This window comes from Rhinichthys klamathensis, unplaced genomic scaffold, assembly GCF_029890125.1.
Source record: "Rhinichthys klamathensis goyatoka isolate OS25496 unplaced genomic scaffold, OSU_Roscu_1.1 h1tg000124l_1, whole genome shotgun sequence".
Lineage (NCBI taxonomy): Eukaryota > Metazoa > Chordata > Actinopteri > Cypriniformes > Leuciscidae > Rhinichthys > Rhinichthys klamathensis.
Window position 1 is genome coordinate 171243 of NW_026606661.1, and position 22307 is coordinate 193549.

The window sequence follows — 22307 nt, forward strand, 5'->3', positions numbered from 1 at the left end:
TTAAACATAATCTGCATCTGCCCAGTTAGATTTGTGGTTTAGTGAGGCGGGCCTTGTGTTATTGGTGGTGGGTGGAGGGGCTGTAACTCAATCTTCTCACAAACATGTTTTGGACATGCTTGAAGTACATTATCCTTTTAAAATGCTGTTTATTGGTGAAATTATCCACTTTTTTCATTTTTAATGCAACAGTGTTCAATAAGCATAGCAGAACAAAGCATTTATCACAGGCTTTTTCATATGTACACAATGAAAAAATAACAAATTACATTATCAGTAAAATAAAGAGGAACTCAGCTTATTTTTCCTCAGTATAAAAAGAAATTATATTTATAAAATGCTACTGTGATCTTTTACAACGTTTGCCCATTTGAAGCCTCAGTATAGTGGTCATAGCCAGAGAACTTTGAGAATTAGTGATGCAATTGTTTGAGGTGATGTATTCAGCAATATAAAAACACCATAAACTCAACCAGAATTCATCTAAAGTAACAGTCAAAGCGACACATTTCAAATCCATTTCAGTAGTTCTAAATTGCTTCATGAGTGACTTCATTCCAGTGCATCATACGTACCTAAAGAGGTGGCTAAAAGCTTTATTTTTTCACACATATGCACACAACTAGGAGATATACTTATTGCTGAAACATTTCTGACAGTACATAATACTTTATCACATCTTGAGTCATGATAGGAAAGATTTGGTAGGAGAATAGTCTTGCATAAATTAGAGTCCTGAGAGTTAGGGTAGAACATAAATGTTTAAAGGTTGTATGCCTGCCGGATGTTGAGCGTGTCTTTCATCATCAGGTCTCGGAGTCTCCACAATGCGTCTGCCATTGTAGTGTGAGCACCCTTGCTTTTCAGCCAGTGAGTAGGGAGACGGCTCTCCTGCTCTCTGGTGAGCCGACAGTCTTTTCTTTGTGCTGAAGGAATGATAATCAGAAAGAATCATTCAAAGATGCTTTGGCTATAACATCACAGAAGTCATTTACAAAAGACTTACAGCCAATTTAAGTCTAACAGTCAAAGAAAATTATAATTTAAATTACCTCATTAATTATGAATGGTTTTGGTGCAAGACACCAACATTATACAATGAAAAATACTACAAAACTGTGGCGTAGGGAAAAGGAGGAAAACATTAAACCATTCATAAATAATTACTTTAACAATGACAATTCTTTTGCAAGGCACAATATATAATTTCCCTTTTAACTTAATATACAATGCAAAAAAAATTAGTAAAACAATAAAATCGCAAAATATTTCAATTTCAAATAACGATTAAAATGTAATTTATTCCTGTGATGGCAAAGCTGAATTTTCAGCATCATTACTCCACTCTTCAGTGTTACATGATCCTTCAGAAATTATTTTAATATGCTGATTTGCTGCTCAAGAAATGCTTATCAATGCTGAAAACAGTTGTGCTGTTTAATATTTTCGAGTAAACTTTTTCAGGATTCTAGACGAATAAAAAGTTCAAAAGAACAGCATTTATTTAAAATAGGAATCCTTTGTAACATTATGAATGTTTATTATAATGTAATTACAGTTATAAAACATTTAATGCATTCTGGCTGAATAAAACTATTATTCTTTAAAAAAAATAAAACAACTCTCGAATTTCTACACAAATGATTTTTACCTTTAAGGCTCTGGTCCCACTTGCTGATGGTGGAGGATTCAGCACTGAGGCCCTCGATGTACTTCAGATAAGCCTCTGAATGCAGAAGACGCTGGGGTTTTGGAGGTGGGGCGACAAACATAGGTGGGGTTGGATGCTGGCCTGGTTGACCTTGACCTGGATATGGTGGTGGAGCTTGTTGCCCTGGCCCATATCCACCCATCTGAAAGGACAAAGAGAAAAGTAAAGACATAGGTCTAATGCGGATGGGACTATTTTTCCAGGAGGTCGTTAGAGAAATGTTTCACAGACGTACTTTACGATTTTAATCCCTTCCGAATCTGCCAAGTCTGTGTTTTTCTCACACAACCTCTGTAAAAATTCCAGGGCAAATTACCTACTGTTTTCGGGCAAACTCAACGGTCCTCTGAGAAATATTATCCCGTCAAAATGCGAATGTCTGTGATGGCTGATGTTGTATTACCCAATGCTTCTCCTCATGTTTTTTTACCTTCCTGAGCTACCGTTTGTGCAACAATCTTCGGCATGCTTTAATTTAGTTTCAATATGGATGGTATTCGACAAAAAAATTACATATACAATTAATAAAGCCAAATCGCGGAAAATGCGAAGACTGCCCATTTTAATATCAGGGTCAGGTAAAAGCCCACTTGTCTAGATTTCTCAGCTCACTGATTTATTATAAACAGCCACTGCTATAAACTCGAGAATTTTTATAATTAAAATCATATCAACAAAAAATTAATTAAAAGACATGCAAAAAAAAAAAAAAAAAAAAAAAACACTCGCGCTTCTGTAATAAACATGGAGATGTTAGTCCCGACTGAATCTGTAAATTAAATGTGAAAAGTGATAACTTGTAACTCACTAAATAAATTGTAATTCAAAGGTTGTTTAGAAAACTAGTCCCGTCCAAATATGGCTGGAGATTGCAAACTGCATCTGCTTTAGTGTCACTAGTGAAAGCTGCATGAATTTGTTCTTTACCTGCATGCCATAATGGCTTCCAGGACCAGGACTTCCAGCCATACCGTTCATTCCTGGGCCCATCACTCCTGAGAAGGAAACAGTCTTTAATATATAAATGCTGTATGACTGCACGAAACTTTACATTTTAACATCGATGAATAAGGTTGCAAATAATGTGCACTGATTTAATTAATTATATTATAAATTATAAGTTACATTTTCCCCAAACAAATGGTGTTTCTAAAAAAAACAAAGATTCAGAGAGAAATGGAGATGACAAATCTTGAGTAAAGAAAAAGTGAGACATTGAGGAGAAAAAAAAACATTAGCATGTTAGTGGTGCTGTGTGAATATTCCCACCCTATGAATTGGATATAACTAAAATTAGATCATGCAGAAATACATATATTATCTAGTTATACAAAGCATTTCTTCATTCACTGAAACAATGTACAAAAATGGGCTTCATTTCAAAACAAATAAGTTGCCTTGCTGTCCAGGCAGCTCACTAGTTTTTGAAACAAAGCCATGAGTTCAAACCAAGATAAACACAGATTTCCTATTTTTCAATTTGGATTGGAGCTAGTCAGAAGATCTTCAGGTGGGATTTCTGACTAATCGGGGTGCTTCTTACCCGGATGGGGCATACCAGGGTACCCGGCCATGCCTGGTAGAAGGAAGTGCTGGGAAGGCAGCTGGGGCACCCCCATGGGATGAGGTGGTATGCCACCCATGCCCATCATGCCGTCAGAAGGACCTTGCATAGGCATGTAGGGCGGGCCATAATTTCCCATCATGCCTTGGGTGAGGAGATAGCACAAAAAAAAATCCATGCATTGATGACATGCAGCCAACTAAAACGTCATGCAACTACAAACCAAGTAACATCAATATCAAAGAAAGAGTTTTACAAGTGTGAATATTCAACCTCCGGTTTCACAGACAAGGCTTATAGTCCCAGACTAAAATGCATGTTTGGGCCGTTTTTACTGAAAGACTTGCTCTGACATATCTTAAAATATGTCAGTGCCATTGCTTTGTCTCAAGATACACACCAGTAAAGTTTTTTTATAAGGCATGTTTATAAAAGCTACTTAAATATCCTAATTGAACTAAGGCCTAATCCTGGCTTAATCGAAGCCGTTTGTGAAACCAGGCCTGAATTGTGGTTAATTCAGGCTTGTAAAAAAAGAGCTCTACATGTTTACTGGTTAATAAAAAAAAGGTTGTCATGCAAAAGGAGAAAAGACCGTGGCAATACTCAAAAACAAAAGACATGACAAAAAAAATGCAAGTTTGCATACAAAACAAAAGACATTTAATAAAATTAACTGAATCAGAATTTATAGGGCAAGGGCACATCGCTGGTATGGAGAAGATAGTGACATGATTGATGAGTTGAGGTATTAGATGGTTCAAATGGACGAGAATTGTTGGAGGGTGCCCGGACGCTGCATCTGTCTCTTTCAGCCAGGGTGGGGGAGATTTGGCGTTACCTGGCACAGGTGGCATGGCCTGGTTTAGCATTCCCATAGTGCTTGGGGGAGGCACCACTCCCATTATTGTGCCGACTGGGGTACCTGCTCTTGGAGAAGCCTGCTGCTGCTGCTGATGTTGCTGCTGAAGGACCCTCTCCCGTTCCTGCTGCTCTACCAGTTTAGCTGCCCGTTCTGGAAAAACATTGATAACTGAATAACAGATTCTTCGGTATGCGTAATGTTGTGCATAAGATAAACAGTTGCCATATACATATAATCAGCAAAGCATTATGCATTGTGCATGGTTTAGCATAGCAGAAAACAAAAACACCCCAAGTTACCATAGCTAGCTAATCATTCATTTTTGGGGGGAAAATTAAATATCCTACTCCTGGCTATTTTTAAGAAAGAAAAATAATCGTATCATTTAAAATCTGAAAAGAAATATCAGACATGGACACAATCAAAAATCAAATGCATCTCTTATATTACGATAGAATTAGTTGCATTTATTGCAATGTCTTGTAAAAATTGCTTAGTTTGAGTATGACTGGATATTTATCTTAATAGAAATTAGTAACTATGATAACAACAGACTAGTGCAACCCCTCAAAAGTGTTGACACTGTACCTTCATATTCCACCTTCTTAGTAGCTTCCAGGTTCCTCCATTCTGTGCCCACTAGTCGACTCAGCTCTCCAAAGGAGAAATCAGGGTGACGAGCCTTTATAATAGACCTAACTTCACTGCTAAACAAGATGTAGCCACTCATGTTGATTTTGCGCTTGGCTCCTTCCTTCTTGGACATACCTTTTATCTTTGGTGTGGACTGTGCATAGTAAACAGGGGTGTAAAGAAAATGACAGCTACTGTTAAAAATATGAAATATGGGAAATAAAAGTTGAGCCCGATCAGCTTAAAATTAGACAGTTGAAGAATTTGAAAAAGGGATAAGAGTCAATAAATAACTACCAGGAAAAAAAACAGACAGCAATCACAATATCTACAATATAAATGAGCATCAATTCATGTTTAATTATTTTCATGTTTAACTTGGTTAAGACAATTTTGTAAAAACATTTATATGATGCATCCATAATCGGAAAATGGTCAATATCGTCAAACTGGACAGTGTGTGCAAAGGCTGATTTCTAGGGAGTATGAAACTACCTGTGGGGGTGTATAAGGCATATCCAGGTCACTTGTTGCGGATGCCTGACTGGGTGGCATTGAGGGCGTCACTGCTGCTTCATCATCATCTTCATCCAGATCGTCCATGTCTTCATCCAGATCCTCCATGTCTGCAAACTTAGCTTCTAGCTCCTCAATCTTCTTATCCAGCAGGGGAGATGGCACCTTCTGAGGCACGATGGGTTTCCTGAAAATTAATTTAAAGCAACAGTTAGTAAATAAACCCAATCAATGATTTTTACTAACAGCAATAAGACATACTACTAAAGAACTCTTAAATAACCTATTCACATTCTATAAACACACTCTGGCTGTGTGATACTTCCCACTGAAACAAAGGTAGGAAAGTAAAATGCACCTAAAGTAGAAGATCTCATCATCAACCACTTTGGCTGAGATGGAGAAACGTTTAAGTGCTTTAAACTTCTTCATCTGCTTTTCACTCTCAATGTAGCGACTCTCGAACAGGAGCACGTCTTCCTCTGGACATTCAGTTGGCCTGCAGGACAGGAAGTCCTTAAAAGAAGAGACCACACATTTCCCTGTGAAAAAAGACAAAGATTAAAAACTTGGCCTATAGTAAGTTTTCTAATAGAGAATTTTCTGAGAAAAGGCAGGGAACAGAGGAATTAAAAATTAAATGTTCAAGCACTTAATCACCAGTATAAATCCTATTTGTAAGCAAGCACAGTCATAAAAGTGTCAACATGATAAATTTGCTCCTGGAACTGCTATCATTTATTTCACTTGGGTTTTTTTTTGTTCTTTTCTCGAGCCAAGTGACCCGGCCTGCACTGCTTCAATTATGAATTCAGGGTTCTGAGGTGGCTAGTCTTATACCATAAAATCACAGCAGACATCCACAAGTAGTAGGTCTTAATTGTATTTTTAGTGTCTTTGTGAAATAAAAAGTCTCTCAGTATGATAATGATCCCAGAGGCACCAGCATGTGACAAGAATGGTTGGCAAAATTTCTTTATCACAGCTTGAACACCCACAGTTCGGTGGGCTATGGGTTGTGGATGGACAACAATCTGATATATATAAAACTAGGATTTCATTACAATTAATTCATTCACTTGGTGCCCATACCTAAGATGCAGGTCATAGGACAGGACTCCTCCAGATTGCTGAGGAACACCTCACGTTTGTAGAACATCTTTGTTGGCTCATGTTCTGTTTCCTCAGGGTGGATGAAGATGGGTCCAAAGAAGAATGCTGCTCCATCCCTCAGCCACATCTTTTCGATCCTGTCCATGTCAACCATAACAACTCAGACTATTGCTGTAGACTTGCATTACTGTCAAAGCTTTCTGGTTAAATGAGAACTTTGGGTAAAATAAGCATGATTTTGCCCACCTGCCAACTCGTGCTCGCACCAGTCCATGGGAACGTATGTAGACACAGTCGCCCACTTTAAGCCACATGTCATTGTAGTGGAGCTGTTCAAAGTACTGGCAACCCGGCTCCCCATTGGCCACTTCAACTGGAACATCTTCTCGCTCCTGTGTTAAAGTTAAAAAAAAATGTTTTACATGCTAAATCAATTTAAATAAGAATTAAATAAGAACTGTACTCAAAATCAATCCTCCATACCTTCTCGATGAAGCCACCACTCTCTCCATCAGGAAGAGCAGCCACTTTGTCTTTTGCACTGACAAACATGGACACAACTCTGACTACAGGTAAAGGAACCTCCCGAGAGACTAGTTTGACAGAGTTTGACGGCACTGACCATATTTTGATCTTCTTAAAGGTTTTGGTCCTGGCAGTGTAGCGGGATTCACAGACATAGACGTCTTCAGGTTTAAAGCCTTCTGGTTGCAACTTGAAATACTCCTAAAAAAAATCCCACATTCAAGAGACTTAAACGCACAATACTTTAAGAGCCTGTGAGCCTCTTGTGGCTTATGGCTGTATTTTGTGAACCTCTTGGTCATACAGGCCTGGTTTCAAAGACATGGCTTAGATTAAGCCAGGATTTGGCATTATAGTTCAATTAGGACAAGTAACTTTTATATATACATGCCTTGCCTTACAAAAAAAAAAAAAACATTACTGGTGTGTATCTTGAGAAAACAATAACACTGACATATTTTAAGAAATGTCAGCACAAGTTGCTTTCAGTTAAAATGCATTTTAGTCTGGGACTAGGCTTAAGTCTTGTCTGTGAAACTGTGGGATAAACTTATTAATTAATCTATCTAAAACTTATTTTGAATGTGGCTCATTACTCACCTTTACAAATAACACAACGCATTTCCCCAAGATCTTGCTGAAAGGCACACGGCTGTAATAGTCGCTCTTAAATACCTCCTTTTCCAGGAACTTACGAGTGGCCAGGTGAAAAGTTTCTCCTGGACGATAAAACCAACATCCATACATCCACTGCTCACCTGCAGAAAACAAACACATCCAAATGTTAATGCAAAAAAAAATAATGATTTAAAACAAATATATAATTATGAGTTTTGACATAAGTTCACAGCAAATGGAGGTGATACATCTGTAAAAAAAATAAAGAAATAGAGAAATAGCAAGGAGCAGCAATTAAAGAAAAAGTGAGGATGTGCACACCAGCTTCATCCTTCCAGAGTTTCTCAATGCAGACAATGTGGGGCTGCAAATTTGCTTCTGAAGGCTGAACATATACACAGTCTCCCACGCTGTAGGTGTTGTTCTCAAAACTGCAGTCCTGACTATATGAGCTTTGAGGACCTGACGGCCACTGGCTTCCTGCAGGACCCTCTACTTTGCCCTCTTCTGGAAGAGCTAAAAATCATAAAAGCAAAGTACACATTAGTACACTTCTATATTGGGGAGTCATTTTAGCAGCAAGATTTTAAAAGGTAGCCTGGGGTGTTACATGCATAACTTTTAAAATGCTGGAAGCAATTTTGGAAACCTTTTTTGTCTTCCTCCTGTTTCAGCCGGTCTTCCTCAATTTCTTGGGGCAGTTTCTCTCGCTTCTCTTGATCTATGTCGGAATGCAGATGTTTGGATGTGTAGCTCAGTGCTGGGGTAAGCAAGAGTTCTCCATTCTTGCATAGCTCGTCACGGATCTTCACAAAGAAATAATGCAACTCCACAGAATCCTCAAAGATCTCAGAATCGGTCCTGATAACACACAATAGCTGTTATGAATTCTCAGATTACATTTTCTAAGATCAATTCATGTTGACTCTACCATCAAACTTCACACTGTTAGACCAAAATGGAGCTTAAATGAATTATTCATGAAAATTTGTCATGTACTCATTCTCATGTCATTCCAAACACATATCTTTTTTCCATCGAACATAAACAGAGAAATTTAACAGAATGTCCAGGCAACGGTTTTCCACATAATGAACTTTTGAAAATTAACAAACAGCTCATAAAGATGGTCCAATATGACTTACTGCTGAATTGAGGAGTGATGTTTGAGAAACAAACGACGGAAGGGAAGATTTTCACCAAACACACAGCTAGCTATCGCATGGCTTCAAAAACTTGGCACATAGCCAACAAATCATATTGAGCCTTTTTTTGACACTTTGGTGTTTTTAGTCATTTTTAAAGCCTAACCCCATTCCCTTTCAGTTTATAAAAAAGCAGCATACTTCCATAATTCCATCCACAGAAAGAAATATATTCATACAATTTAAGCATTTTTTTAATGATGACAAAAAAAGCTGGTCTTCACACTCTTCACTGCTTACCTGTTGAGACGTCTTGCTTTCTCCAGTACCTCAAACACATGCTCCTGGAACACGTCCAGTCTCCTGTAGCGGCCGCGATCCACATTATTACGAATAATCTCTAGATTGAGGGGTGGGTCCTCCGAGTTAGTGGGGTCAATGGCGGGAACTTCCGCCAAAGAGTCACTATAGCAGCGGCCCTCGTCATCCTGGTGCCCCATCATTGAAACGAAGAGGTTACGGATGAGCTCACGCACGAGAGAGGCAACTGACAAACCACCCAGACCACCTTCATCTCCATCCTCTTCATCCTCAATCCGTCGACGGGCTTCCAGAAAGGCTCGATGGAGCAGCAGAGCATCACGGTATATTAGAGATTCAGGCTCATTGTAGGTGCAGGCGTTGTTGAACATAAGGATGAAATCTTCTGCCAGTGAGTCGATGTCTTGGTAGCGCCCCTGTACCATGTAGCTTCGTATACGCTCCATGTCAATGGGACGCTTAATGGCGGCATAATAGTCAGGCAGCTCAGAACGTGATGGCAGACGCAGGAAAACGGCGCTGAGACGCCGACCGCGATTGTCTGTGAAATTGCGCACAGCTTCGTAGAGATCAGAAAGCTTCTGCTGGAGTGGTGTTGTCTGTGTACGAGCCTTTTTAGGGGAGGCTGCAACTCCACTACGGCCTTAAAAAAGAGAGGCATTTGTTAAATCTAAAATTCGTCTCTCTATTAATGTATTTGCATTAAAGTGTATTTTTGCCAAAAAACATACGAAGCTTGAGTTTGGGAGAGCCAACGTCATCTTCCTCCAGGGGAGGGCCAAGCTCTTTCTGTTTATCCTTAACAATCTTCTCCAAGATATTTGCATCATTATAAACCTGTGGGTAAAAAAAAAAAAAAAAAAAGTAATGACACACAAAATATTCAAACTATTAGATTTTAGGACTATATTTGGGTTTGAACCTGCATGAGTTAAGGACACAATATTATTGGATCTTTATAATATCTTCCTTTAACACCTCCGTAAGTCTCATTCTTATCACAGACGTACTTGCAAAAGATAAGAATGAGCCCTTAATGTTGTTATGCCATACAAAAGTTTGAAGTTGATACAGTTTTTTTTTCTCTAAGTTTTAGAAAGAAGTAAAATAAATCAAAAAGAAGGTACTGCTCATCAAGGCTGCATTTATTTGATCAAAAATACAGTAAAAACAGTCAAATTGTGAAATATTTTAAGAATTTCAAACAACTTTTCTATATTTTAGAATATCATTTATACCAGTTACGGCAAAGCTGAATTTTCAGCTACATTACTACAGTCTTCAGGGTCACATGGTCCTTCAGAAATCATTTTAATATGCTGATTTGGTGCTTAAGAAAAATTTATTATCATCATTGTTGAAAACGGTTGTGCTGCTGCTGTTTTGGGTAAGATTAAAAATATCTTTACTGTCACTTTTGATCAATTTAATGCATTCTTGTTGTATAAAAGTATTAATTTATTTCATGAAAAAATCTTATGGACCCCAAACTTTTGATCGGTTGTCTATTTTAACTTTGAAGTTGATTTAATAAAGTTGAAAAGCATTCAGTTTGAGTAGTCATAATGCCCACCTGAGATCCCTCCTCATTATAGTGGCGGGCATTGCGAAACATAAGCTTCATGTCATCCATAAGTGCATCCTCATTGTTATAACGCTCAGTGCGGATATTGTTCTCGATGGTACGCATGTCCATTGGATCTTGGATGATCTGGTAGTAGTCTGGGTAGTCCTTCTTAGAGGGCTTCACCATGAAGAGGTCACAGAGGCGCCGTCCAGTGCCTGCCTCGCGTGCTTCAGTCACTGCAGAACACAGTGTCTTCATTCGGTTTTTCTTGGTGTTCTTCTTATGGCTGTTAGGATCAGATTATGGCAGCAAAAAGAAAAGAATGTCAAAAAGATTTTTCATTAGTGATTGCAAGTCATATTGATGAAAATAATGCAAGTGTGGTCAACAACAAGAAATTCACCTTTTCCTTTTGCCACTTCCTACGTCAGAATTTGCAGTAGAGACATCTCCTTCATCATCATCTCGATGCTCTCTTTTCTTTTGCTAGAACACAAATTCAAACCAAATAATTAACCGTCATTTTATCATTCCTCAGTTAGCTCATTAGGCTATGGAACAGAACTGTATATCAAAGCAGACGGACCTGAATTATTTGCTGTAACCTCTGAGCACGTTTATATATGGTGGAGTTGGGCATGTTGTAGCGTTTAGCATTCTCAAGCATGAGTGTAAGGTCAGCCTCAATCTGCTCGACTCCATCATAATCTCCATTCTTCATTTTATCCCTTTAAGAAATGTAAAACATGGAAAGAGTGTGTAAAGTAAACTTGACTTTTTTAACCTTTAAGATTAAAATAATCAGATATTCATGTGTGTTATCCACACCTGATCTGTTGTAGGGAGATGGGGTTTTTGATCTGGTGGTAGTAGTCTGGGTATTCCCTTCTCACAGGCAGCTGGAGGAACGGTTCAGCGAGAAGCTTCCCCTGAACGCTTCGTGCTCCTCGCACTGACTGGTACAACTGGAGGATTGGGTCACCTGCACTCAGACCACAATCAGCCTCCGTTTCTCCAGTGTCAAAACGCACAGTGCCTGAGACAGAGTATAAGGACAGACAAAGGTACTTCAAAGAACAATCATTCAAAAGCGGACCATGCCAATATATTTTTGCATAAGTAGAGTTGGCAGGCTCTCTAAAATAGATTGCTATAGAGTAATCTTAGAAAATGGATGTCAAAGGGGAACTATGGATGTAACCTGTGAGAATGGAGTCTTCATCACTTTCAGATCCAGCCTGAAGAGCCATAGTGATGGCAGACAGGCGGTCACCCTGAGCAGACCTCCGGTTTCTAGCAAAACGCATACAAAACGTGTTACAGACTAAAACATGCCTCTTCACAACAACAAGCTTACGCAAACAGGACACACCTGATACGGAGGCTGGATTTAGTGGGTTCAGCCTGTTCAATCTCGGTCTTTCTCTGGGAAAATACCTTCTTAATTGTGTTTGCATCCTTTAGAAAGATAAAAATGAGTTTGTTATATAAAAATGAGCTCAATGTATGTGATGGATAGATAAGGGTACACAAGAACACAAACCTTGAAAACTTGTGACCCTGGCTCATTGTAGGTTTTGGCATTTTTGGTCAAAAGATCAACGTCCTTGGCCATGGCACTGATGGATTTGTAATGTCCCGCCTACAACAGAACAAAACATTACTATTATAAAGATGCCAAGAGGTTATTATAATAATTATTAAACAAAGACTTTAAAATTTACATCATATTATTGTTATTTATTACATACAATTATGACAGATATATTACATCAACAGCCTCTGACAGTAATGCCATGGTTGAAATCATTATAGCAGCTCCAGATGTGCACATTTCCATTGCTATTGTGAGATAGAATGCTTTCAAAGCCTCAAATACCTGTATCCTCTGAGCCACAGCGCGCAGATCTATTGGATCTTTTATAACAGCATAGTAGTCTGGATAATGCTGGAAAGAAAGGCATGTGCAAAAGAAGAAATGAATCAATGAAAGTAAACTACATGTAACACCAAAGTGGAACTTAAGTCAGATTTGATTAAAGTTATAAACTAGATTATCCTTATTAAGCGAGTGGACAAACTTGGGTCTCACCAATTTGGAGGGAAGTTTTTGGAAGAGCTCACTAACAAGCCTCCCTGTTGAATCAGTGCATGACACAATGGCCTCCAAGAGCTGCTCCAGTATGGCTTTAAGATAGCTTGGTGGTCTCTGTTGAGCAGACATACAGAGGAGAAAGAGATGATATCAGTCTGGATGTGCACAGAAATAAAACTACTAGCCATCCACAAACAGGAAACATCTTCACCTCCTCCTCCATGGAAGCACTTGGGTTCTCCACATCATCCCCTTCCTCATCATCATCTGCCTCCTCTCCTTCCCCTCCCTGTAGCAGTTCATTCTTGGTGGACAGGAAGACATTCAAAAGCCTAGCGGAAGCTCTATACTCAGCACTGTCAGCCTGTTGTAAGAGACCCACGGGTATATTAGCATTTCTGAGTTGACGGTGGCTGTGATGCTGAAGATTTTTGCTCGTGGAATGTATTCATGGCTAATCAGCAGTCTAAAATACTGGACAAACTGTGCTGATTCATGTGTCAGAAACTTCAATATTAAATGCACTTAAATATGTAAATCCAAACTCACCTGATAGTAAGCTTTGGCATTATTAATAAGCAGATGAAAGTCAGCTGAGAACTGCTCTACATCCTGGTATTCTTCTGCCCTGAGCTTCTGCTGTATCTTCATCATGTCTATGGGCTGACTCACCACTTCATAATAGTCAGGCTGATTCCTAAAACAAGAAAAATAGGAAGAGAGGTGGAGGCGCACATTAGTGTCTATTGCATGCATTAAATCAGTATGATTTATTTCATCACATTGTAAAATTCATTTTTAAAAAGAATTAAACAGAATAAAGAAGTGTGATTACAATGCCAGCTTCTACGGCTATTTCATGGTGAGAGCCAGTTTAGTTGTTCAAAAATAAAAATATGTTTAAGATAACAAAAAATTCTAAAAACCTTAAGAATTAATTTGGATTTACTTAATTTTTTTAAAAGTACCAACAGAATAAAACAAGTTCCTCGAAGGGGTAAAAATATTACAGTCCAGCAAAATATGTTTAATGAACACTTTGGGGAATTTTCTCCCCAAAAGTACTATTTTGTGAAATGGATTGGGCCGGAGTTCTTTTAATTTTAGTATCAATGATATTGCTTTTATTAACATTTGAAAATGAGTTCTTATTTTTATATTTTTTGTTTTAATTTTAAAGTTTTGGTAACATTGTTATGAGGTTTTTGGCATTTGTTTTAATAGGTCTGAGAAATGCTACCTTAAAAAAACTTATTTTACTTCAGTAACAAAAATGTCTGTTCTGGTTTACGTTGACTATAATAACCCTGAATGGGATCAGATTCAGTTTTATGAATTCCCAAAAAAAAAAAAAGAAAAGGTGTAGGTGTGTCCAAACATTTGACTACGCTCAAAGGCAAGGAATATACGTGTACCTCCTCTTTGGTGCACGAACAAAGAGCTCGCAGATCTGTCTGCCTTGGTCGTCTTTGTAATCTCTGACAGTGTTGTACAATTCATGGCATACAGCAATCTAAAGATGGGATACATTCAAAGTCACATAAAAAGACAAGATGCATAAGTGTGATTTAAAGTGTGTGCCAAAGCAAGCAGCGTAAATACACTAAACCCCATGTACTCACTTGATCGACAGAAGGAGCAGTGGAAGCTCTCCTCCTCTTCCACCCACTGACTGGGGTGGATGAGGTGGCATCATCAAAGTCTCCTCCGCTGGCACTGCTGGAGGGAGAGGTGGCTCGTCTTCTCTTGGAGCCCATTGAAACAGTACCTGTTTATAACCCAAACATCCTTTTAGACACAGGGCGTCCACCACTTTTGACTAATGAATATCCATTCCTGATGGAGATCTTCAAAACAAAAAAATAATTTTGTGGAGAAGATTTCCATGATGTATGTCAGGTAGTAGGCACCAATCGTTAGTATCTATCTATCTATACAGTAAGACCAAAAACGTCCTGACATTTGAATGTGGCAACTCTTTGCTCAAAGAGAATGGAAAATATTTTCATGTTGTTTAAGATGGTATTATATGCCACTACATAACTAACATAATTAACTGTAAATTTGTACCTCACCATGTATTATTCAGCAATACAAGATGTTGTTTACAATGTCTATACGAACTACTAGTCATTAACAAACTAACGTTACAGTTCGCCTGCTTGAGGAAGGACAAAGAAAGGTTTGGGTATTAATTCATCACTCATATATGCATTCTTTCATACCAGCTTTGAAGTCAGCTTATAACGGAAGCTATTATGCTATGAACTGTATGCATGTACAGTGTTGTGTGGAATAGCATACTTAGCCGAGTGCTAATCTTCCGGTAAACAATCCCTAAACGCCAACAGCCAATCGACACTTCGTGTTTCAATCAAACAAAAGAGCGGTCGCGAGGTGTGCTCTCGTACTCACTCACTTCTAAGCGCACTTCGGTTTCTTATATTAATCTCGCTGAAGTTAATCAATGTATTCGGGAACAAAAGGCCTTAGAAATACGCTAACCTACCCGTATTAAAATCGCTACTTTATTGGCGCAGCTAGGAATTATCCTTCAGTAGCAACAGAGTGGCAACTGTTAGCTAGCAAGTAGGAGGACAGCTAACAAAGTCCTGCCTCCTTCGTCATAAGAAACCGGAAGTGCTTTCAAGAAGCCCCTCCCCACTTCCTAAAATGTAGAATATTTTAAATATTGTTAAAATAACATTCATTTCTACTCACTAAAAATGAAAACAAACGGCATTAGAGTTAAGATGAGCATTTTCAGCAGATTTAATGTTTTATTTTCTATTATTCTTTTATCCAGAATGTATTCTTTTTTTATTTATTCCCTTTTCCCCAAAATTACAACGTAAGCAAACTTAGCCTATATAGCCAGTGCTGAATTGTGCAAAAGGATGAACAAAAATAATTATGGAGCTTAAAAAAGAAAAAACTTTTTAAGAATAACTGATATATAATAAATAATAATAATGAAAAATAATAATTTTACAGTATAAAATATATTACTATTAAAAAAGACAAAAAAAGATCAACTAAACAATAATTAAAATAATTTAAAAGTGTCATTTTTAATTGATTAAATACTTTCGATTAATCTTTAGAACTGTAACAAGATGCTGCATTCTAAAAAAACGGTGGAAATTTACATGGGAACCCATTGTTTGTTTGAAAACGCTATTTTTCTGGCTTTTGGCCACAAACTGAACATTCTACGGCACGCCAATTTAATAAATTAATTCATTAAAAAAAAAAGAATTACACTAACCCAATATTATATAAATGTGCAAATGCAAGATGAAAAAAAAATGTGTATGTACCGTATGTACGTACTTTGAACGATTTTTGGGGGGATTTTTATTTATTTACTTAATGGATTGGCTGTAATTTGTTAATGTTAAGTCATTTGCCATTGTGGTCCAACAATAGGGTTCTGCGAATGGTACTCGGGAATAGTATCATGATGTCCGGATTGTATCATTATATTGAATCATTCAAATAAAATACGCCTCCTCCAGTCGCTATTTGACGTCAGGGTAGATCCCGCAACTATTGCATCGAAAGAGAATTGCGGATAGATAAAGAGGCAGAAGAGGACCATCCTTCCATAGGAGCAGTCGATCAGGTATTGCATTTATTTTAAGTTTTCCTCGAAGTCAGCGGTTGATGTGTCTGAACTGATTTAAATGTAGAAGCATAGGCTAATCTTCTGCAATGACACAAGCTTTAATGCATGATGTGGGCAATACAGACATTGCATTAGGTGTCTGTCTAAGATAACGTCGATTTAAAACAGAAAACGCATCTTTTTTCCCCAGTCAATTCATGTATAGTTTCCTTGTCTGTTCATAGAAGATTAATAGTGCAGGTGGCATCAGACTCCTGCATGCGCATATGCGCAGTGTCTGAATACACACATACACATACACGAACAATATGCACCCATTGGCATAATGCATTGCTTGTTCAATGAAGATGCGGAGCACTTTGAGACATTGGTAAGGGTTTTTGTGAATTGTATGTTTTCAATTTATCTGAGGAACAGCGGTTTTTCTATGATCATATGATTCACAGTTGATTTTTAGCCTTATTTTGTTGTAGCCTGTGTTCCTTTGCTAAAAGTAAGTTACTGATCTTTATATAATAGCATGCAATTACGTTCAAACATCATGGGATTACGCTAAGCGCTAAGTAACAGGAAGATGTTGAAACCATACAAGTTATGCTATATGCATATTTGAGAGTTATGGGTTGCTGGATCTGCTCAGTTGTTTGTTATTTTGTCTGGTTTGCTTTTCTGACCTGGCAATTTCTATGAACAGGGTACAAAATAAAGCTGATGTTATTTGTTTTGTTTTTTAAACAAATGGTCTGTGAAAGAAGGTGTGTAACCTATATATATTTTTACTTTCTTTTCTTTTTTTAAGCTTACACACCTTTTTTCTCAAAATTATTCAATGCCCTGAAATAGAATCCCTCACAACAGCACAAATCTGCAAAACCGGTGTTGTCTCAAGCACACCTGATGCAGCTAATCAAGGGCTTCATTAGTTGCACCAGGTGTGCTTGAGCTTGAACACATGACATATCTGAACTGGCTATGTTTGTTGAGTGTCACGTTTGACTGCATGTTAGAAATATGGCTATAAGTCAGAAGAATGGTCCAAAAAGTTAAGAGATAAGTTGAGTTAAGATATCACCGCCCTTCACAAACAAGGAACATGATACAATAAGATAGAGAAGGGACTAAATGTTCCTAGTGACACCGTTGGAAGCAGATTCTTCAGAAACGCTGCCAGAAGCTGGTGTCTGGTTATACATCTCTTATACATCTCATTAAAAGTTGATTTTCGATTACAGCTGTATTTAATAGGTTCCAGAATTACAACAATCAAATTTAACATCAACATAGCCAGTGATCATCTGTTTTAAAGATCTTTAAAACTGACAAAGTTTTCAATGAATTAAAAATGGCTAAAGATTTTTAGAAGATTAACAGCCTCTTACAATGAACTCTGATTCATCATGTATTATTGTGGTGGTTATCTGTTTTTTTTTAAATAAAAAGGCAGATTTTGGTAGTTAAAGTAGGTGTATAAACATGATGCCCTGGTTTCACAAACAGGGCTTAGATTAAGTCAGGATTAGGGCTTAGTTCAATTAGAATATTTAAGTAGCTTTTATATGCCTTAAACTGGTGTGCATCTTGAGACAAAACAATGGCACTGACATATTTAAAAAAATGTTTGTGCAAGTTGCTTTCAGTTAAAACAGCTCAAACATGCATTTTAGTCTGGCACTAGGTTTAAGCTTTGTCTGTGAAACCGGGGATGTATATAACTTAATGAAATATACTGTTATAAATTGTAAAATATACAGACATCCTGTAAAACTGGAAACATGATTGTCACCACATTTTTTTTACAGTGAATTTCTGGCAACCATAGTTGGCAGTTTGTTTTACTGTAAATTTGACAGTTTATATATATATATATATATATATATATATATATATATATACACAATGTATGAGTTTATTTGTTGAATAAAATAAAAAACCTTTTGAAGGGAAACCCTAGGTAGGTACACACACACACACACACACACACACACCTGCAGTGTGATGGTGTACTCTGTGTAGCCTAATTCGACCTAGCTTGTTAGAAATGTCAATAAGTGTGTGTCAGTAGTGGCTCCTCAGAGGAGCATTAATACTGCTGAATCACATTAATCCATTTAGACCCATCAATAGTTTCATGTAAAGGAAGTTCTTGAGGACTAAAGGTAGGACTTGTGGAATTAAAATAGTTTAAAAGTTTCGATGAATATTTTAATATGGATTAATTTATGTCAGTTATATAGAGTCACTGGAGTTTGCCTCTAAAAAATAATCTAAAAATAGCCAAATTGGTCACTGGCTTACAGATGACAATGTGATCAAGCAGTCACTGCAAACACTAGGCTTAATAAAATATCTTATTATGCAAGCACAAACTATTGGTTTGACCCATCTTCCCCTGCATTGAGACAAGTAACAGGTACCATGTGACGACGCCATTCGCACATGCACGCGTCAGTGGCAGTGATTATGTTTTCTCTGTTCTGTGTGTCTGTCTTGTATTGAACTTCTACATTTTCTTTTTCAATGACTTATTAATTGACCTCTACTTCTGTCTTTTTTTAGTTCCTGAGTGGAAATCAACTATACAATGCCTTTAGGAGAGGATGAAAATGGATGGAAAAAGAAGACAACTGATATCAAGGAAAATTACGATTTCAAGGAGGTCTTGGGGACGTGAGTGTTTAATAAATGAATTGCTCGATTTACCATGAAAGTGCCCAGAGCTTTGTTTGATTAATGCTTTATGCAATTTGCTTTTGCATTTGGCAGTTGAGTCAAGTGTTATCTTGGCATTTTTAATATGCTATTATCGATTTTATTCATGTTTTGAGTTAGTTTTGTTGATATTTTTATTTAGTTTTTTTATTCATTTTTATTTCAGTTTTGGGTTTAGTTCAGTTTTAGTTTTTACTCATTTGCAGTTAGTAATTTTAGTCTTTAACTTAAACATGTTTTCAGTTAGTTGCCAAGGTACGAAGCCCCTCAAGGGAAATGAATATGAAAAAAATATTTGTCAATGCTTTTGTGTTCTCGCAAATGTTTTGCATTTGTAGTTAACGATAATTCTCCAAACATGATTTGATTTTATAACTTCCCTATTAGATCTAATAAAAGGACATCGTGATTACATGAAAATCACATCTTTAGTGTTTTATCACTATATGGGAGTCATTCCACCATCGTTGAATCGCAACTATGGTATCAACAAGTATTCCTATATATCTAATCTTCTTCTGTAGCTCTTCCTCTGTAGATCTCCTTCATTTGTTTTAGTCTGTTAAGAATACCAATATGTCATGTTGGCATTATGAAAACAATATTCAGAATATATTGGCACTGAGTGTCATCAGAAACCATTTTCTGTTGGAACAGTTGCCTCTTTTTCTCACTTTGCTGGGTGTGATTAATGACACCTCAGTGTGGCACTCAGCAGGGCTTTCATTTGCTGTCAATATTGGGAATTTGTGAAATTTATATTATTCCTGCTTGCTTTCCTGCAAAAATCAACTACAAAAATTTCAGTTTGTTTTGAAGTCATGTAGTGAGAGACCTTAAAACGCTTCTATTATTCATCTGAAGCCAGTTGTAGTAGAGCGTTCGTCGACCCTAAGTGCACTAGCCCTTTTATGTCACAGATATATTTATACCTCAGAGTGCGTGGGTGTAGTGTGTACATTTACTGTCACGTTCGGTGCATCTTGGGCGACGTGGCTGAGGACGAAAGCCAGAGAGAGGGATAAACAGATGGACAGACTGATCTGGCATGCCGGATCTTAGTGACATTCACGAAGCATGTGAGATACAGGACGGCGAATACTGGGTGGGAAGCACATCGCCAACCTCCAAGGCACTGCTGAGGGGAAAGTCACTAGTGAAGAGCTGTGATGAATTCCCAGACACATACACAAGCATATAATATTCATCAGGGGGTTGTTATGAGTGTCTCTCCCCTCCTGCGGCCAGAATGACTGCTATTTCAGATGGCATAACATAATCATTTGGGCATGCTTACTTCAGCTTGAGTTCACATGGCCAGCCTCATGTTAAATCCCCTTCTTTGGAGCTGTGCATGCTACACAATCACCAGAGATACATTCTTAGCATCACTGTGTGGAGCAATTGTTAAGCTTGACCTGTTGTACCAATACCTCAGTCCTTAAAGTCAACATGAAATTCGTATTTGTTATGGAATATTGCAGTATTCATTATAAATGATTTATCCGTGCACACCATTATTGAATTTTTTTGGTAAATTCATGTGCCCTCATAATCTTTAATCAAAATTACTTCCCCTCCCTCTTGCGGCGACATCTCTTCTTTTCTCTGATGATGCGTTTACTGGCGCGAGGGCGGGACAAACTGTCACTCACATAGGGATGTGCCGGAAGCCGAATACTATGAGCCCCGTTAGTGAGCCCCTAAAGGGACACGGTGATGGGGAAAAAATATTTTGAATGCCCTCCCGCTTTTCACTTTCACTTTCCAATTTGCGATCACGTGTACTCTGTCTATAGGGAGCGGCGGTACTGACCACTCATTTTAAAAGATAAGATATTTGTCAATGATGCTCAGGATCTGTTGCGCACCAAATCCTCCAACATCATCCTGTCAGTCACCTCTCCTTACTATCCTCATGTGATAATTAAAATCTGATGTACTGTAATGTAACCGACTACCGCAGCAAGCCTAACCGCGTCCCTTTGGAGGCTCCGTAGAATACATTATTAATTTTCCATGCCTTTCTGAATTCGGATTTAGGCTTCGGGTCCAGCTTTACATTTTTTCTTGTTTGAGAAGCCGTTTCACTCGGATATACGATAAGACTATTGCATCTTTTGTTTCATGCCGACTTTAATACCTTTGTGTTCAACTATCAGCATATATTATGAACCACTTTGTACATTATTCTGGCAAAGAAATACCTACTTCAACAGAAAGAGACCATCTTCATGACTTATAAAGAGGCCAACTGCAGTTATTTACATTTTTATGATGTTTAGGATTGGTTAAATCTGAAAATAAGTGTCCCTTGTGGCAAATTGCAATGCACCTTCAGTTGACGGATCCCACTTTTCTATTTATGGAACAGGTTTTCCAGACACTTTGGAACTTTTTTACTTTATTTATGTACAAATTTCATCAATTGACTGCTATGAAACATTATACTCTACCGTTCAAAAATTTGGGGCCATTAAGATTTTTTTCTTGAAAGAAATCAATACTTTTAATCTGGGAGGATACATTAAAAGTAACAGTAAAGACATGTATAATGTTATACGATTTCTTTTACACATAAATGCTGCTCTATTCAAAGAATCCTGAAAAAATGTATTACAATTTCCACAAAAAAATATTAAGCAGCCCTTCTGTTTTCAACATAATAAATAATAATAATAAATTAAATGTTTCTTGAGCTCCAAATCAGCAGATTAGAATGATTTCGGAAGGATCATGTGACACTGAAGACTAGAATAATGATGCTGAAAATTCAGCTTTGCTATCACATGAATAAATTACATTTTAAAAGATATTAAAATTGAAAACATTTATTTAAAAGTGAAATAATATTTCCCCAAATTACTGTTTCCACTGTATTTTTGATCGAATAAATGCACCCTTGATGAGCATAAGTGACTTTCTTCAAAAAACTTTAAGAAAATCATACTGACTCTAAACTTTCAAAAGGTATAGCGTATATTCTGGCCTACTAATTCAAGTCTAACCATGATTTTATGCAACACTTGCATAATGTATAAATGTGGTTATAAAATAGCCCATAAAAAAGGCATTTTTAATGTATTTCCGATGGAATAAAGTAGGAAACAAGTGACTGCTCCTGAAGTCAAGCTTTGAGGTGACACTCAGCTTCGACACTTCCAGTGCTGACAGCCTTAAAGGTGCAAAACGCAAGTCTCTGAGTTTTTGCAGAACTACGCCCCCTCTGGCGACAAGCGAAACTGCAACCAATTCTGATTGTACATGTATCTAGCTTACGCTAAAGCATTACACATT

General features: G+C 37.5%; 2 protein-coding genes across 7 annotated transcripts in view; one reads left to right on the forward strand and one right to left on the reverse strand.

Annotated features, from left to right (window-relative positions):
- Positions 1-572: 572 nt before the first annotated feature.
- pbrm1l (polybromo 1, like) lies at positions 573-15317 on the reverse strand. Of its 5 annotated transcripts, none has more exons than XM_056256174.1 (30): positions 15183-15317; positions 14296-14441; positions 14089-14186; positions 13223-13370; positions 12885-13037; positions 12671-12787; positions 12458-12526; positions 12122-12220; positions 11951-12036; positions 11780-11871; positions 11407-11614; positions 11165-11306; positions 10982-11064; positions 10585-10864; positions 9743-9848; positions 8991-9654; positions 8195-8406; positions 7867-8061; positions 7528-7685; positions 6886-7128; positions 6649-6794; positions 6382-6539; positions 5648-5831; positions 5269-5476; positions 4729-4927; positions 4201-4290; positions 3255-3419; positions 2639-2706; positions 1652-1853; positions 573-926 (listed from the first exon to the last, which is right to left on the reverse strand). In XM_056256174.1, exons 2-30 carry the CDS (start codon positions 14428-14430, stop codon positions 763-765), a joined length of 4872 nt encoding a protein of 1623 aa, XP_056112149.1. In that variant the 5' UTR covers positions 14431-14441; positions 15183-15317; the 3' UTR covers positions 573-762. The 5 variants fall into 5 exon arrangements, with proteins under 5 accessions (XP_056112149.1, XP_056112153.1, XP_056112150.1 ...); XM_056256178.1 differs by having other exon boundaries at positions 4117-4290; XM_056256175.1 differs by lacking the exon at positions 15183-15317 and adding an exon at positions 14978-15162.
- A 799-nt stretch (positions 15318-16116) lies between these two features.
- camk1a (calcium/calmodulin-dependent protein kinase Ia) overlaps positions 16117-22307 on the forward strand; it is a 34974-nt gene continuing 28783 nt past the window's right edge. The window contains exons 1-2 of one of the 2 annotated variants that reach the window (XM_056256179.1): positions 16117-16298; positions 18858-18968. In XM_056256179.1, coding sequence (XP_056112154.1) covers positions 18883-18968 — 86 coding nt within the window. In that variant the 5' untranslated portion in view covers positions 16117-16298; positions 18858-18882. Of the gene's footprint in view, positions 16299-16342; positions 16672-18857; positions 18969-22307 lie in introns of those variants that run through there. The other variant, XM_056256180.1, reaches the window with a different exon arrangement.